The 15,470-nt window shown below is 44.1% G+C and overlaps 1 protein-coding gene and 1 long non-coding RNA gene across 2 annotated transcripts in view; one reads left to right on the forward strand and one right to left on the reverse strand.

Annotated features, from left to right (window-relative positions):
• Positions 1 to 15,470, reverse strand: part of COG7 (component of oligomeric golgi complex 7) — a 64,422-nt gene that overhangs the window by 31,346 nt on the left and 17,606 nt on the right. Inside the window, exons 5-7 of the mRNA XM_004057352.5 lie at positions 14,664 to 14,746; positions 13,575 to 13,697; positions 4,811 to 5,009 (exon numbers count right to left, since the gene is read on the reverse strand). Coding sequence (XP_004057400.4) covers positions 4,811 to 5,009; positions 13,575 to 13,697; positions 14,664 to 14,746 — 405 coding nt within the window. The remainder of the gene's footprint in view (positions 1 to 4,810; positions 5,010 to 13,574; positions 13,698 to 14,663; positions 14,747 to 15,470) is intronic.
• LOC129527599 (uncharacterized) overlaps positions 1 to 15,470 on the forward strand; it is a 34,096-nt gene that overhangs the window by 11,741 nt on the left and 6,885 nt on the right. The window contains exon 2 of the long non-coding RNA XR_010131513.1: positions 1,011 to 1,141. This is a non-coding gene — a long non-coding RNA (uncharacterized lncRNA). The remainder of the gene's footprint in view (positions 1 to 1,010; positions 1,142 to 15,470) is intronic.

Here is a 15,470-nt window from a genome sequence, read left to right on the forward strand (position 1 = left end):
GGTGAGTGGATTACTTGAGGTTAGGAGTTTCAGACCAGCCCTGGCCAATACTGTGAAACCCCGTCTCTACTAAAAATACAAAAAAAATTTAGCTGGGCATGGTAGCACGCACCTGTGGTCCCAGCTACCTGGGAGGCTGAGGCAAGAGAATTGCTTGAACCCGGGAAGCTGAGATTATACCACTGCACTCCAGCCTGGGCGACAGAGCAAGACTCCGCCTCAAAACAAAAACAAAACACAAAAGGATACCCCATAGCCCAGGCATTCCAAAAATTCCTACGTTCAACCACATAAAAATGAAAAACATGCTGTATCAGAATGTAAATGTGCATATTCCACAACACAGTAATTCAATTCCTGAAAATCATCTCAAAGAAATCAACAAATACACAGAGACAGAAGGATGTTCATGGAAACATGGCTCAGAATCAGAAAGCTTTGGACACAGTCTCAACAGGGGATTAGTAAATGTAATAGCCTACTTACTGGTATCCTCACATCCTTCTGGTCCCCTCCTTCAGCTAGTTTTATTATTACTTCTACAGCCTCATCCTCCTTCCCTCTTCCTCTAGCTTCCAGCCTTCTCTCAGTTCCTAAAAGCTTCCTTCTGTTCACATGCTGATCCTCTGTCTGGAAGGACCGGCTTCGTCCCTTCCCCTCTTCATCTAGTTAACTCCTACTTCTCCTTCAATACTCACTCAGCTAAAGTCTGCTGCTCTTGATTTCTGGCACCAATTTTACAAGGTTTTTGTAGCGATTAGGTAAAGTAACGTGGGTCTAACGTGGTAATAATCAAATCTGCACATGTATAGAATCCAAAGTGTTATTTCTTTTTTCTTTTTCTTTTCTTTTTTCTTCGAGACAGGATCTCACTTAGTTCCCCAGACTAAGGTGCAGTGGTCCAACCACAGGTCACCATTGCCTTGGCACCCCAGCCTCCTGAGTAGCTAGTACTACAGGTGTGTGCTACTATACCTGGCTAATTTTGTTTGTTTGTTTGTTTTTTGTAGAGATGGGGTCTATGTTTCCAGAGCTGATCTTGAACTCCTGGACTCAAATGACTCCCCCACCTTGGCCTCCCAAAGTGCTGAGATTACAGGTGCGAGCCCCCATGCCTGGCCCAAAATGCTGTTTCTGAATGGTGAGTTGAGAATGATTTCTTTTCCCTTCCTTGTTTTTTCCTAGATTTTTCTATAATGATAAAGTCAACCTAAATTTTTTAAAATTTACTTTATATTGCATAATCTTTTATATTTTGAATTGTATTAGGTACATGTATTAACTATTAAAATAATAGAAAAAATGTTAAAGGTAAAATTAAAAGGCAATATATTTACAACATATTTGATAAGCAATGGTAAAAATTCCTCACTATATAAAGATCTTTCAGGAATATGCACCAAATTTGTAACAGTGGTTAAAGTGGGATTATAGGAGAGTTATTTTGTGTCACAGATTTCCATATCATTAATTCTTATAATACATATTTTGTTGCTTTTTATAATATATTTAATAATATATTATTTTAAATAAATTGCTCTTACAAATTAACCAGAAATAGGTTAAACTCCCAAACAGAGTAACAGGCTAAAGAATAAGCAATTCAAAAGAGAAAAGATACTTTTCATCATGTAACTTTCAAACTTGCTAATAACCAAAGTGAAAAACTAAAATGATATATCAGTAATTGTCTAAGAACCTGGCAATGACAGGAGAAAAAAAGAATCTAGTGCTGGTGAGGGGATGGCAACACAGGCACCTTCGTTCACTACTGATAGATACAAAAACAGGTCTAAAGAACAAAATGTGTCAGGAGGCTGAGGAAGGAGAATGGCATGAACCCAGGAGGTGGAGGCTGCAGTGAGCCGAAATTGTGCCACTGCACTCCCGCCTGGGCAACAGAGCAAGACTCCATCTCAAAAAAAAAAAAAAAAAAAAGAACAAAATGTGACAAGTATCTTCAAAGTTTTCATTTCTGAGCAACTGCAAATTTAAACTTATCCTAAGGAATAATCGGAGCTAGGCTCAAAAACTAATGTGTAAAACAGTTCATTATAGTTTTATATATCATAGTGATTAAAAATGGTAGTAAATTGGCCGGGTGTGGTAGCTCACACCTGTAATCCCAGCACTTTGAGAGGCCAAGGCAGGAGAATCACTTGAGCCTAGGAGTTTGAGATCAGCCTGAGCAAAACAGGAAGACCCTGTCTCTACAAAAAATTTTTAAAAATGAGTCAGCCTTGGTGGCATGTGCCTGTGGTCTCAACTACTCAGGAGACTGAGTTCGGAGAATCACTTGAGCCCAGAAGGTTCAAGGCTACAGTAAGCTGTGATAGTGTCACTGCACTCTAACCTGGGCAACAGAGCAAGACCCTGTCTCAAAAAAACAACAAAAAAATAAAGACAACAAAACTATGTCTTAGGAAAACATTTAATGACATAAGAAAATGCCCATTATATTATTTTGAGCATTTCAAAAAATGAAAATATAAGACTGTCTACAACCAATATTTTAAGATATTTTGTATATATTATATAACATATATTATTAAATGTAAATATATAAAAGTATATAATATATTTAATATATGTTATGTATTTATTACATAATATTTATATGGTAGATATTAAGTATTTATATTAATATTTGTGAACAATGTATATTTATATTTGTATTACTGGAAGCAAATAATGTTGTTGGTGGCTCTGACTGATGAGTTTATGGATTGTTCTTGCTCTCATTTTCGTGTGTGTTTCCAAAGAATTTTTAAGTTAAAAGAAAAACTAAAACCCTTTTGGAAAACCTCAAGGAGAATCATTAGTAATCTAGGTCAGGTGTGGTGGCTCACGCCTGTAATCTCAGCACTTTGGGAGGCCAAGATGGGTGGATTGCTTGAGTTAAGGAGTTTGAGACCAGCCTGGCCAACATGGTGAAACCTCGTCTCTACTAAAAATACAAAAAAATTAGCCAGGTGTGGTAGTATGTGCCTGTAATCCCAGCTACTCAGAAGGCTGAGGCAGGAGAATTGCTTGAACCTGGGAGGCGGAGGTTGCAGTGAGCCAAGATCACGCCACTGCACTCCAGCCTGGGCAACAAAGCAAGTCTCTGTCTCAAAAAAAAAAAAAAAATGAAATCTAAAGTCCCAGCATGGTGGGCATGGTGGCTCACACCTGCTGTAATCCCAGCACTTCAGGAGGCTGAGGCGGGTCGATCAACTGAGGTCATGAGTTCGAGACCAGCCTGGCCAACATGGCGAAACCCCATCTCTACTAAAAAATACAAAAATTAGCCTGGTGTGGTGGCACACACCTGTAGTCCCAACTATTCAGGAGGCTGAGGCAGGAGAATTGTTTAAACCCAGGAGGTGGAGGTTACAGTGAGCCAAGATCACACCGCTGCACTCCAGCCTGGGCGGGAGTGAGACTCGTCCCATGGCTGACTAGCAAAGCACTTCCAGATCTGTCTCAAGGGTGGTTCTCTTCCCCACTACATCCATCCCCAGGGGAAGGATGCGGCCATTCCTTGCTCCACCTTCGTCCCACTGTGCTGCAGCAACTCGCCTTAGCCCAGCTCTCTCAACTCTCCTTAGCCACTTCCACAAAGGCATCACGGTCCCTTGGAAGCTTCCCCATCCACTGGGCCTTTCCCATAACTAAGGCCTGACCTGTGAGCATGCCAAAAACACCGATGAGTCATCAGGAATCCAAACAATAAACACACTCCCTGGAACGTACGAGGCAATTATACACAGATGTAATTAAAGAGAATAACTATTAAATAAACCAAGTCAGTGACACACAGCCGCCGAACAGCAGAACAAGGCCTTCCTGAAGCAATTTCCTGATTTGACAGCAACATGCGTCACGGGGTCTGTGTTCTTTAAAAATTTATGAAGCTTTTAACATAGACGGGAAAGAGCTTGGAGAGCATCACACACCAGGCACTGTTTACCCAAATGGGAGTAAGGGGTGCTCTGCTCTCAGTCGGCCACCGGGGAAAGCCCATTTTCTCTACAACCACCTGTAGTCCTAACACAGCTCCCCTGCCCTGGGACACTTGCTGTTGCTCCTTCAAAAAGCCCCTGTAGGCTGGGCACAGTGGCTCATGCCTGTAATCCCAGCACTTTGGGAGGCCGAGGCGGGCAGATCACCTGAGGTCAGGAGTTCGAGACCAGCCTCAACATGGAGAAACCCAATCTCTACTAAAAATACAAAATTAGCCAGGCGTGGTGCTGCATGCCTGTAATTCCAGCTACTTGGGAGGCTGAGGCAGAAGAATTGCTTGAACCTAGGAGGTGGAGGTTGTGGTGAGCCAAGATCGTACCATTGCACTCCAGCCTGGGCAACAAGAGCGAAACTCCATCTCAAAAAAAAAAAAAAGCCCTTGTAGCCTGTTTGTTCTCTAAAACTGACTTTTGAGGTTGAACTGTCTGAGGCTTCGTGATGACTTCAAAGGATAAGCACACTTGCCTCCTGGTGTAATCTGCCGCCAACTCTTTGCCATAACATCTACCTGCCTCACTGTGATGCCTCTTTTATATCCCAAGCCCCGCAGAGGTGTCCATCACTTCCCCGGAGCATGCAAGGCACCCAGGCAGCACTGGAGCCAGGCAAAGATATTAAACAACTATTTCCTTGATGGCAACGTTTTTTCATGGAAAAGCCCTCCACATCTGCTGAGAAGGAAAACACCGATCCCTTCCATTTCTGTAAAATCAGTCATCTGAAAAGGCAAACAAATCCAGGCTCCAGAAGCTTCAGAAAGAGCGAGTAAAGACAAGCTAGAGAACTGGCAGGAAGGAATGTTTACGTAGGTGGGGGAGCAGTGCCATCTCCAAGCCCTTGGCGAAGTGGGCGGTGGCGTCGTAGAACTCCAGCAGCCTGGTGAGCTCCTGCTCGGGCCCTGCCCTCTCCACGCTGTTGCTGAGGCAGGAGGGCAGCGAGGGCATGAGGGCCCCCAGGGTCTGAATCAGCAGCACCATTACCACCTCGTGGGGCTTCTGGAAAACCTGCAGTGAGAGAGAGGTGTACCTGCCTTAGCACATGGAGCCAAATAGGAGCCCACCTTTTTTAAAAAACTTTTTTGAGATGCCAGGCACGGTGGCTTATGCCTGTAATCCCAGCACCTTGGGAGGCCGAGGCAGGTGGATCACTTGAAGCCAGGAGTTCAAGACCAGCTTGGCCAACATGGCAAGACCCTGTCTCTACTAAAAATACAAAAATTAGCCGGGTGTGATGGCACATGCCTGTAATCCCACCTATTCGGGAAGCAGAGGCAGGAGAATCACTTGAACCCGGGAGATGCAGGTTGCAGTGAGCCAAGACTGTGCCACTGCACTCTAGCCTGGGTGACAGAGCGAGACTCTGTCTCAAAAAAATAAAAATTAAAATTAAAAATTAAAAACTTTTTTGAGACAGGGTCTCACTCTGCCACCCAGGCTGAAGTGCAGTGGCATAATCATAGCTCACTGCAGCCTTTAACTCCCAGGCTCAAGTGATCTTCCCACCTTAGCCTCCCAAGTAGCTGATACTACAGGAACACTACCACACCTTACTAGTTTTTTATTTTATTTTATTTTTTTGTAGAGATGGGGTCTCACTATGTTGCCCAGGCTAGTCTCAAACTCCTAGCCTCAAGTGAACCTCCTTCCTCAATTTCCCAAGTTGTTGGGATTACAGGTGTGAGCCACATCACCTTTTAAAGAAGTATAACTTTTAAAGAAGCTATCTCCTGGGTCATCTCAAAAGGATCTCCCCTGATAGATGAAAAGTGATCTAGTTTAGAGCTATAAGCCCAAAGTTTTCCTCATGGCAAATGTGAACATGCTCAGAAAGTAAACTGGCAAGACTTGGAACTTGCAACTTGCCTAGAACAACTGGCAAGTTCATGTCTATCAGTGGCCCCAAGTGTCTAGCTATTTTCAAATCTAATGAACACATTCATGTGGCATTTTTTTGATGGTCACCAAAAATTAACTAGAGAGAGGACTATGGGCCAAGTGTGGTGGCTCATGCCTGTAATCCCAGCACTTTTGGAGGCCTAGGTAGGTGGATCACTTGAGGTCATGAGTTCGAGACCAGCCTGACCAACATGGTCAAACCCTGTCTCTGCTAAAAATACAAAAAAATTAGCTGGGCATGGTGGTGCACGACTGTAATCCCAGCTACTTGGGAGGCTGAGGCAGGAGGATTGCTTGAACCTGGTAGGCAGAGATTGCAGTGAGCTGAGATGTTGCCACTGCACTCCAGCCTAGGTGACAGAGCAAGACTCTGTCTCAAAAAAAAAAGAAACAAAGAAAAGAAAAGAACCATAAACCAACATGCCTTATGAATACACATGCAAACATCTTCAAGAAAACACTAGTAAGCTGAGTTCAGCAGCATATTAAAAAACATTGTACACCATGATCAAGTAGGATTCACCCAGGAATGTGAGAATGGTTAAACTAAACGAAAATGAATAAAGGCCGGGCACAGTGGTGGCTCAGCCCTGTAATCCCAGCACCCGGGAGGCCAAAACAGGAGGATCACTTGAAGTTAGGAATTTGAGACCAGCCTCAAAAAATGAAAATATTATAAATCTCTAATTTTTTAAAATGAATCAATGTAATACACCACATTAACAGAATGAAGGGAAAATACATGATCATCTCAATTAATGCAGAAAATATATTTGACAAAATTCCATACCCTTCATGAGAAAAACACTAAACTAGGAATAGAAGGAAACTTCCTCCACATAATAAAGGCCATATATGAAAACCCACAGCTAACGTGATACCCGATGGTAAGAGATGGTAAGAACAGGAACAAGATAAGGATGCCTGCTTTTGCCACTCTATTCAACAAAGAACCAGAAGTCCTAGCCAGAGCAATTGGACAAAAAAAAAAAAAAAAAAGAAAGAAAGAAAGAAAAGGCATCCAAACTGAAAACAAGAGTTATCTCTGTTCACAGATGACATTATTTTATGTGTAGAAAATCTTAATCCACAAAATACTTTTAGAGTTAATAAATTCAGGACAAGTGCAGAGTGGCTCATGCCTCTAATCCCAACACTTTGGGAGGCTAAGGTGGGAGGATCGCTTGAGCCTAGGAGTTTGAGACCAGCCTGGGCAACAAAGTAAGATCCTGTCTCTACAAAAAATGTTCAAAAATTAGCCAGGTGTGGTGGTGTGCACCCGTAGTCCCAGCTACTGGGGAGGCTGAGGTGGGAGAATTACCTGAGCCCACGAAGTGGAGGCTGCAGTGAGCTGAGATTGCACCACTGCACTCCAGCCTGGGCGAAAGAGCAAAACTCTGTTGCAAAAAAGCAAACAAACAAACAAAAAAAAACCAGGCTAGGCACGGCGGCTCACGCCTGTAATCACAGCAGTTTGGGAGGCCAAGATGTGGTGGTGGGCACCTGTAATCCCAGCTACTTGGGAGGCTGAGGCAGAGAATTGCTTGAACCCAGGAGGTGGAGGTGGCAGTGAGCTGAGATAGCGCCACTGCACTCTAGCCTGGGCAACAGAGCAAAACTCTGTCTGAAAAGAAAAAAACAAAAACAAAAAACAGCTAAACTGCTGAGGACTCTCCAATTTGTGTTTCTTCCAACCACCTACTGGATGTCACCATTAGGATGCGTCACTCTCACTTGGAATTTAAAAGCAGTCAGAATAGGAATTCATTGTTTTGCCACTGACCTCCCCAGACCTGCTTCCTCCAACTTCTGTGTTCCCGTCAGTAACATCTCCATTCAACCAGGATGAAAACCGCCCTCTGACTCTCTGTTCTTGTGGCCCATTCATCAGTTACCAGGTCCTAACAACTGTTTATTCTTCTTGAACTTCAACATTTCCATCACCATCCTCTACCAAAGGTTCTTACCTGTCTCCAGCACAGCCTCATCAGTTCACCCTCTAGACCACCACCAAATTTGTTATTTTTAAATGTTATTTTTAAAATTCAAGGCCTAGCACGGTGGCTCACACCTGTAATCCCAGCACTTTGGGAGGCCGAGGTGGGCAGAGCACTTGAGGCCAGGAGTTCGAGACCAGCCTGTGCAACATGGTGAAACCCTGTCTCTACTAAAAAATACAAAAATTAGCCGGGCATGGTGGCACGCACCTGCAGTCCCAGCTACTCCAGAGGCTGCAGCATGAGAATCAATTGAACTTGGGAGGCGGAGTTTGCAGTGAGCCCAGATCATGCCATTGTACTCCAGCCTGACCAACATAGTGAAACCCCATGTCTACTAAAAATACAAAAAAAAAAAAAATTATCTGGGCATGGTGGCACATGCCTGTAATCCCAGCTACTCAGGAGGCTGAGGCAGGAGAATTGCTTGAACCCAGGAGGCGGAGGTTGCAGTGAGCCAAGATCATGCCATTGCACTTCAGCCTGGGCGACAGAGCAAGACTCCATCTCAAAAAATAAAAATAAATAAAAATAAAAAAAACTGCTACAACTCAATAATAAAAAGGCAAATAACCTGTTTTTTTTTTAATGGACAAAAGACCTGAATAGACATTTTGCAAAGGAAGATGCACAAATGGCCAATAAGCACGTGAAAAGTTCCTCAACATCCTCAGTCATCAGGGAAATGCAAATAAAAACCATGATGAGATACTACTACACACCCACCAGCATGGCTGAAATTAAAGAGAATGTCAACACCTAATTTTGGCAAGGATGTGGAACAACCAGAACTCTCACACACTATGTAGGAGTGGAAAAAGTACAACCACTTTGAGCAACGTGGTTGTTTCTTTTCTTTTTTTTTTTTTTTTTTTTTTTGAGACAGAGTCTCACTCTGTCACCCAGGCTGGAGTGCAATGGTGCGATCTTGGCTCACTGCAACCTCCACCTCCCAGGTTCAAGCGATTCTCCTGCCTCAGCCTCCCGAGTAGCTGGGATTACAGGCATCTGCCACCATGGCTGGCTAATTTTTTGTATTTTTGGTAGAGACGGGCTTTCACCATGTTGGCCAGGCTGCTCTCGAACTCCTGACCTCAGGTGATCCGCCCACCTCGGCCTCCCAAAGTGCTGGGATTACAGGCATGAGCCACCACACCCAGCCATCTTTCTTTTTTTTGAGACAGGGTCTCACTCTGTCGCCCAGACTGGAGTGCAGTAGAACAATCATGGCTCATTGAAGCCTCAACTTCCCAGGCTCAGGTGATCCTCCCACCTCAGCCTCCTGAGTTGCTGAGACTACAGGCATGTGCCACCACACCCAGCTAATTTTTGTATTTTCTGTAGAGACAAGATTTTGCCATATTGCCCAGGTGGGTCTCAAACTTCTGGGCTCAAGCAATCCTCCTGCCTTGGCCTCCCAAAGTGCTGAGATTACAGGTGTGAGCCACCACGCTTGGCTGGGCAGTTTCTTACAAACCTAAACATACACCTAAGCTTTGACCCTGCAATTCCACTCCTAGGTATTTACCCAAGAGATGGGAACATGTGTCTACAAAAAAAACCTACAGAACAATATTCAAAGCACCTTTATTCATAATTGCCCAACACTGGAAACATACCAAGTGTCTACCAATAAGAAGTGTCAACAGGCTGGGTGCAGTGGCTCATGCTTGTAATCCCAGCACCTTTGGGAGGCCGAGGCGGGCAGATCACCTGAGGTCAGGAGTTCGAGACCAGCCTGGCCAGCATGAAGAAACCCCATCTCTACTAAAAATGCAAAAATTAGCTGGGCATGGTAGTGTGTGCCTGTAATCCCAGCTACTCATGGGGCTGAGGCAGGACAACCACTTGAACCTGGGAAGCGGAGGTTGCAGTGAGCCAAGATCGTGCCACTGCACTCCAGCCTCGGCAACAACAGTGAAACTCCGTCTCAAAAAAAAAAAAGTGTAAACAAACAGGTATATTCACACCATGTAACAGTATTCAGCAACAGAAAGGAACAAACTAGTGATACACACAACACGAGCAAATCTCAAAAACATGCAGAGTGAAAGAAGCCTACAAAAGATGAAATGCTGTCTGATTCCATCTAGGTGAAATTCTAGAACACATTAAACTAACTTATGATGGAAAAAATCAGGACAGTGGTTGCCTTAAGCGTGCTGGTGCACAGACCAACTGGGAAGGAGCATGAGGGAACTTTCCAGGGCGATGGTGATATGGATGTTCTGGATCCTGAAAGGGGATTAGGCTACCCAGGTATTTGTAGTTGTCAAATGAATGGGATGGCATATTTAAGATCACTATGGCTGGGTGCAGTGGTTCACTCCGGTAATCCCAGCACTTTGGGAGGCGTGCGGCCCAACAGTGGGAGGATCACTTGAGCCCAGGAGTTCAAGACCAGCTTGGGCAACATGGCAAAACCCTGTCTCCACAAAAAATACAAAAATTAGTTGGGTGTGATGGCACGCACCTGTAGTCCCAGTACTCAGGAGGCTGAGAGGGGAGGATCACCTGAGCCCAGGGAGGTCAAGGCTGCAGTGAGCCATGATCACGCCACCGTACTCCAGTGGGGAAAATAGGGCAAGACCCTGTTTCAGAAAAAAAAAAAAAAGATTGTATTTCACAATTTTACCTAAAAAAATGTAAGTAAACATTGAACTCTAGTTAATAATATGTATGGTCTGAAGTGAATGAAGTTTGCAACTTACTCTGTTTTTCTTTTTTTGAGATGGATTCTCGCTCTGTTGCCCAGGTTGGAGTGCAGTGGCACAATCTTGGCTCACAGCAACCTCCACCTCCCAGGTTCAAGCGATTCTCCTGCCTCAGCCTCCCAAGTAGCTGGGATTACAGGCGCCTGCCACCACGGCTAGCTAATTTTGTGTTTTTAGTAGAGATGGGGTTTCACCATGTTAGCCAGGCTGGTCTCGAACTCCTGACCTCAGGTGATGTTCCTGCCAAAGTGCCCAGTCAATAATCTTATTTGTTTTACTCATTTCAAAATAAGTTACAAGACTGGGCGTGGTGTCTCACACCTGTAATCCCAGCACTTTGGGAGGCTGAGGCGGGAAGATCACTTGAGCCCAGGAGTTCGACACCAGCCTGGGCAACATAGTGAGACCCCATCTCTGTTTAATATTTTTATATAAAAAAGAATACAAATAAAAATAATTTTAAAAAATAAGATGGATTAATGAACAGACAGAGACAGGGATAGACGGGCAGATTTGCAATAAAGCAAATAGAGCAAAATGCACGCTGTACAATGTAGGAGGTGGCTACATGGGTATTCACTGTACAATTCCTTCAACATTTTTATATATTGGAAATTTCTCATATGAAAATGCTAAGGGGAAAAATCTGAAGGAGACACATGTGCCCTGGCTCCTGTGTGCTATACCGACCTTCGGGAGGGGACAGCCCAGCTATTATGCTTCCATCCTGAAAAGAAAATGGGCCACAGGCCAACAGTATAAATCAGCAGAAACTCATGTCTCCCAAAATCTAGGATGAGGCCCAAAGAGAAGTCTGAGAAGTCTAAGTTCTTTTTCTTAGATGATGAAAGGCATTCGTATGTATGGACATGAACTGTTTTTATCCTTGTGATACAAGAAGTAGTAGAAGAGGCAAGAACACATGAATAATGTTTTTTCTTGGCCAGGTACAGTGGCTCATGCCCGTAATCCCAGCACTTTGGGAGGCCGAGGTGGGTGGTCATTTGAGGTCAGGAGTTCGAGACCAGCCCAGCCAACATGGTGAAACCCCATCTGTACTAAAACACAAAAATTAGCTGGGAGTGGTGGCGGATGCCTGTAATCCCAGCTACTCAGGAGGCTGAGGCAGGAGAATCGCTTGAACCAGAGAGGTGGAGGTTGCAGGGAGCCGAGATTGTGTCCCTGCACTCCAGCCTGGGTGACAGAGCAAGACTCTGTCTGAAGAAAAAAAAAAAAAAAGAAATATTATTCTTAAGAAAAATAAAATAAAGTCAGGCGTGGTGGCTCATGCCTGTAATCCCAGCACTTTGGGAGGCCAAAGTGGGAGGATTACTTGAGGCCAGGAGTTGAAGACCAGCCTGGGCAACACAGTGAGATCCTTATCTCTACAAAAAAAATTTTCTTTAATTAGCCAGGCATGGTGGCACACATGTGTATTCCTAGCTACTTGAAAGGCTAAGGCAGGAGGACAGCTTGAACCCAGGAGGCCGAGGCTGCAGTGAGCCATGATCATGCCACTGCACTCTAGCCTGCATGACAGAGCAAGACTCTGTCTCAAACAAAACAAAACAAAACAAAATCCTAAGAATGAATTAGGTTAGTTCAAGGAAAAAGAACAAGGATGGAGAAAAGTGCTTTAACCAACAACTTGAATGACATGACCCAGTATAAGGAATTCTCTCCAACCTTAGTCAAGTTCATTCCAGCAAATGACTGATGAACATCTGAAGAGTGATTCACAACTATAGTAAAAAATAAAATATGGGGAACGTGACACTAAACCACTCGTAGATGACCTGCTTCTAGGTTGGGGTTTCGTACACAGCAGAGCAGCTCCCTCACTGCAATCTATTTCAATAGCTCTCTATCTGAGTGCTATTGAAAATCGGCCCTCAACATAAGGGTTTGGAGAAAATAAATAAATAAATAAGAAAAAAATAAATAAAATAAGCCACACTAGAAACAGGCCCAGTAAGTCATTACTGCAAAGTAAGACAGGCTCTTCCCCTGCTTACAAGAGGTTCTACTGTGGCTCCTGTCTCAAGGCAAGAGAACAACGGTTTAAAACCTTTATGGCTGGAAATGCCTAGAGACTTGAGGAAAGTAAATGATGGATAGTTGCCACTTGAAACAAAGTTCCTCTGTCTCTCCTCACTCCTAGTCAACGGGTACCTTTAAAATTATCTCTTCCCCTACTTCTTGGTGTATCATGACAACAAGGGAAACTCACTTCAGGTAGGTAAATTTTACCTGAAGTAAAGATAAAAACATTCCTGTTCATTCGAACACCACCTGACGAGGGGCCTCCTGCTTTTAGATGGGAAGAAAATGACCTTCAGGAATTCCACAGGCTCCCTTGCTGGACAACAGGTGGCATTGTCACATTAGGTCCTATTTAAGTTATAGATAAGAGTGGTAAGAAGAGTTTCAGTGGAGACCTAAAGATTTCACTGACGTGGGTTTCTAAGCTTATCTTTTAAACTTAAACCATTTAACTGGTTATCGTTTTTTCTTTTGTTGTTGTTTGTTTGTTTGTTTGAGACAGAGTCTTGCTTGCTCTGTTGTCCAGGCTGAAGTGTAGTGGTGCGATCATAGTCACTGTGGCCTCAACCTCCTGGACGTAAGCAATCTTCCTGCCTCAGTCTCCTTAGTAATTGTGCCACCACACCTGGCTAACTTTTGCATTTTTTGTAGAGTTGGGGTTTCACTGTGTTGGCCAGGCTGGTCTCGAACTCCTAGGCTCAAACGATCCGCCCACTTCGACCTTCCAAAGTGTGGTGATTACAAGTGTGAGCCACCGCACCCGGCCTAACTGGTTATTTTTTAACCCCTTGAATGACAGCAACAAACGGGGAAGTTCTTTGAGCTGTGCTCTGCAGTTGAGGGTGGCCACTCCCGAGGCAGTCACCCATTCCCTTGTCACCACAGACTCTGTTCTCCCTAGAACAAAAATGAGCTGTTACCTGTGTAGCCCACTGGATTTGTGTGTGCCAAGCACCAAGCAAGGCGTCATAGAGTCCGGTAAGCTGCCAGTCCAGGGATAGGTCACTTTGACACAGTTCTTGCCAGGCTGCTAAAAGCTGCACCTGCAGAGACAGAACAAAGGGAACCTTATTGGGTACGTCAACATAGGTTGCCTGCGAACACTGCCCTGCCCTGCTACCCAGCGTAATCACGGATTGCTCAATGGGCTCACTGGGCAGCCCAGCGAGGTCCATCCACTTCAAAGAAAGGCAGGAAAAAAAAAACCATTTGCAGTTATCTGCACTGATTCACAGCTTTAATCTGTCACCCTGCGGATGTGATCCCCTCTCCATTTATCCTGCCCTAAAAACATGTAATGTGCAACCACTTGGCACACCATCACTCTTCTGAATAGATGTTGGGGCAAGAGCGGGCAGACATGTATGTTTAAGCTTCATGTCCTAACATCACTGCTTAAAAGACACAGAGCACTGGACTTGAAGGAATTAAGGTCAGTTCAGGAAGCTGTCAAGTTTTTTGGCAATCTAACTTCAGCAAACCTAGAAAACATAAAATTCCAAGCCAGGTGGAGTGGCACACGCGTGTAGTCCCAACTCCTCACAAGGCTGAGACGGGCGGATCACTGGAGCCCAGGAGTTCAAGGCTGTAGTGCACCATGATCGGATCTGTGAATAGTCACTGCACTCCAGGCTGGGCAAAATAGTGAAACCCTCTCTCTGAAGAAAAAAAGAGAAATTCTTACTGCCTCCTGAGGGTGTAATAAAGCTTAAGACATAAATCTCCCTTAAAAGACAAAAATGAGAATAAATTAAAACAACGTTTCAAGTCTATAATGAATCCAGCTGTAAACAGAAAACAGAATGAAAACGGATAACTTTTTCCAACTGGCAATTAAACAAATCCATATGCTAGACCAAGAGCACCCCCTATTGGCTAACTAAGAGAAAAACAGCCAGAGGGCAAGGAGACATATGTTCTTACCTTCTGAATTATGAACCTGCAATTCTGTGACCCAGAGTTATGAGCATTCCACAACTGCACAACTGTCATCGCGCACAGCTTCTTACCTTGTGACACTTGTAGTAGTAGGCCAGGAGCTGGGGCATCCGGTCAATTTCAGTAAACACCTTCACAAACACTTTGGACTGATCTAAAGAACATACAATGTATGTATACTGTTACCAGCCTTTCTGGTGTAGACATGAGAAAAAACTCACCAGGATGAAGGTGGATATATGGAAGCTAGTATTCACAAGTTCCTGCCTAGATACTGAATTAACTCATGCATGAGGATCATAAATTTGAAAAATAAGCATGACTTGAAAACCAGATACTGCAAGGTATTCCCCACTGTTCCTCACAGAATTCATATTTTAACATGATATTGAGAAGTTAGTTATGTCTTTGAAAATTCCTACTTCGATTATACCAGATGGGAACTTTAAAAAAGCAAACACACTGAACTGCTATATGTCAACATATCTGGTGGTTTGAGGAATAAGTAAATAATTTGGGCCGGTCGCGGTAGCTCATGCCTGTAATCCCAGCACTTTGGGAGGCTAAGGCAGGTGGATCACCTGAGGTCAGGAGTTCGAGACCAGCCTGGCCAACATGGTGAAACCCCATCTCTACTAAAAAAAAAAAAAACAAAAATTAGCTGAGTGTGGTGGTGCACACCTGTAATCCCAGCTCCTTGGGAGGCTGAGGCAGGAGAATTGGTTGAACCCGGGAGGCAGAGGTTGCAGTGAGCCAAGATCGCACCACTGCACTCCAGCCTGGCCAACAGAGCAAGACTCCCTCTAAAACAAAGCAAAACAAAAAAACAAAACATAAAATCAAATAATTTGGTAACTATTAGCATTCCACACATAACA

The sequence above is a fragment of the Gorilla gorilla genome, chromosome 18 (genome assembly GCF_029281585.2).
Source record: "Gorilla gorilla gorilla isolate KB3781 chromosome 18, NHGRI_mGorGor1-v2.1_pri, whole genome shotgun sequence".
NCBI lineage: Eukaryota > Metazoa > Chordata > Mammalia > Primates > Hominidae > Gorilla > Gorilla gorilla.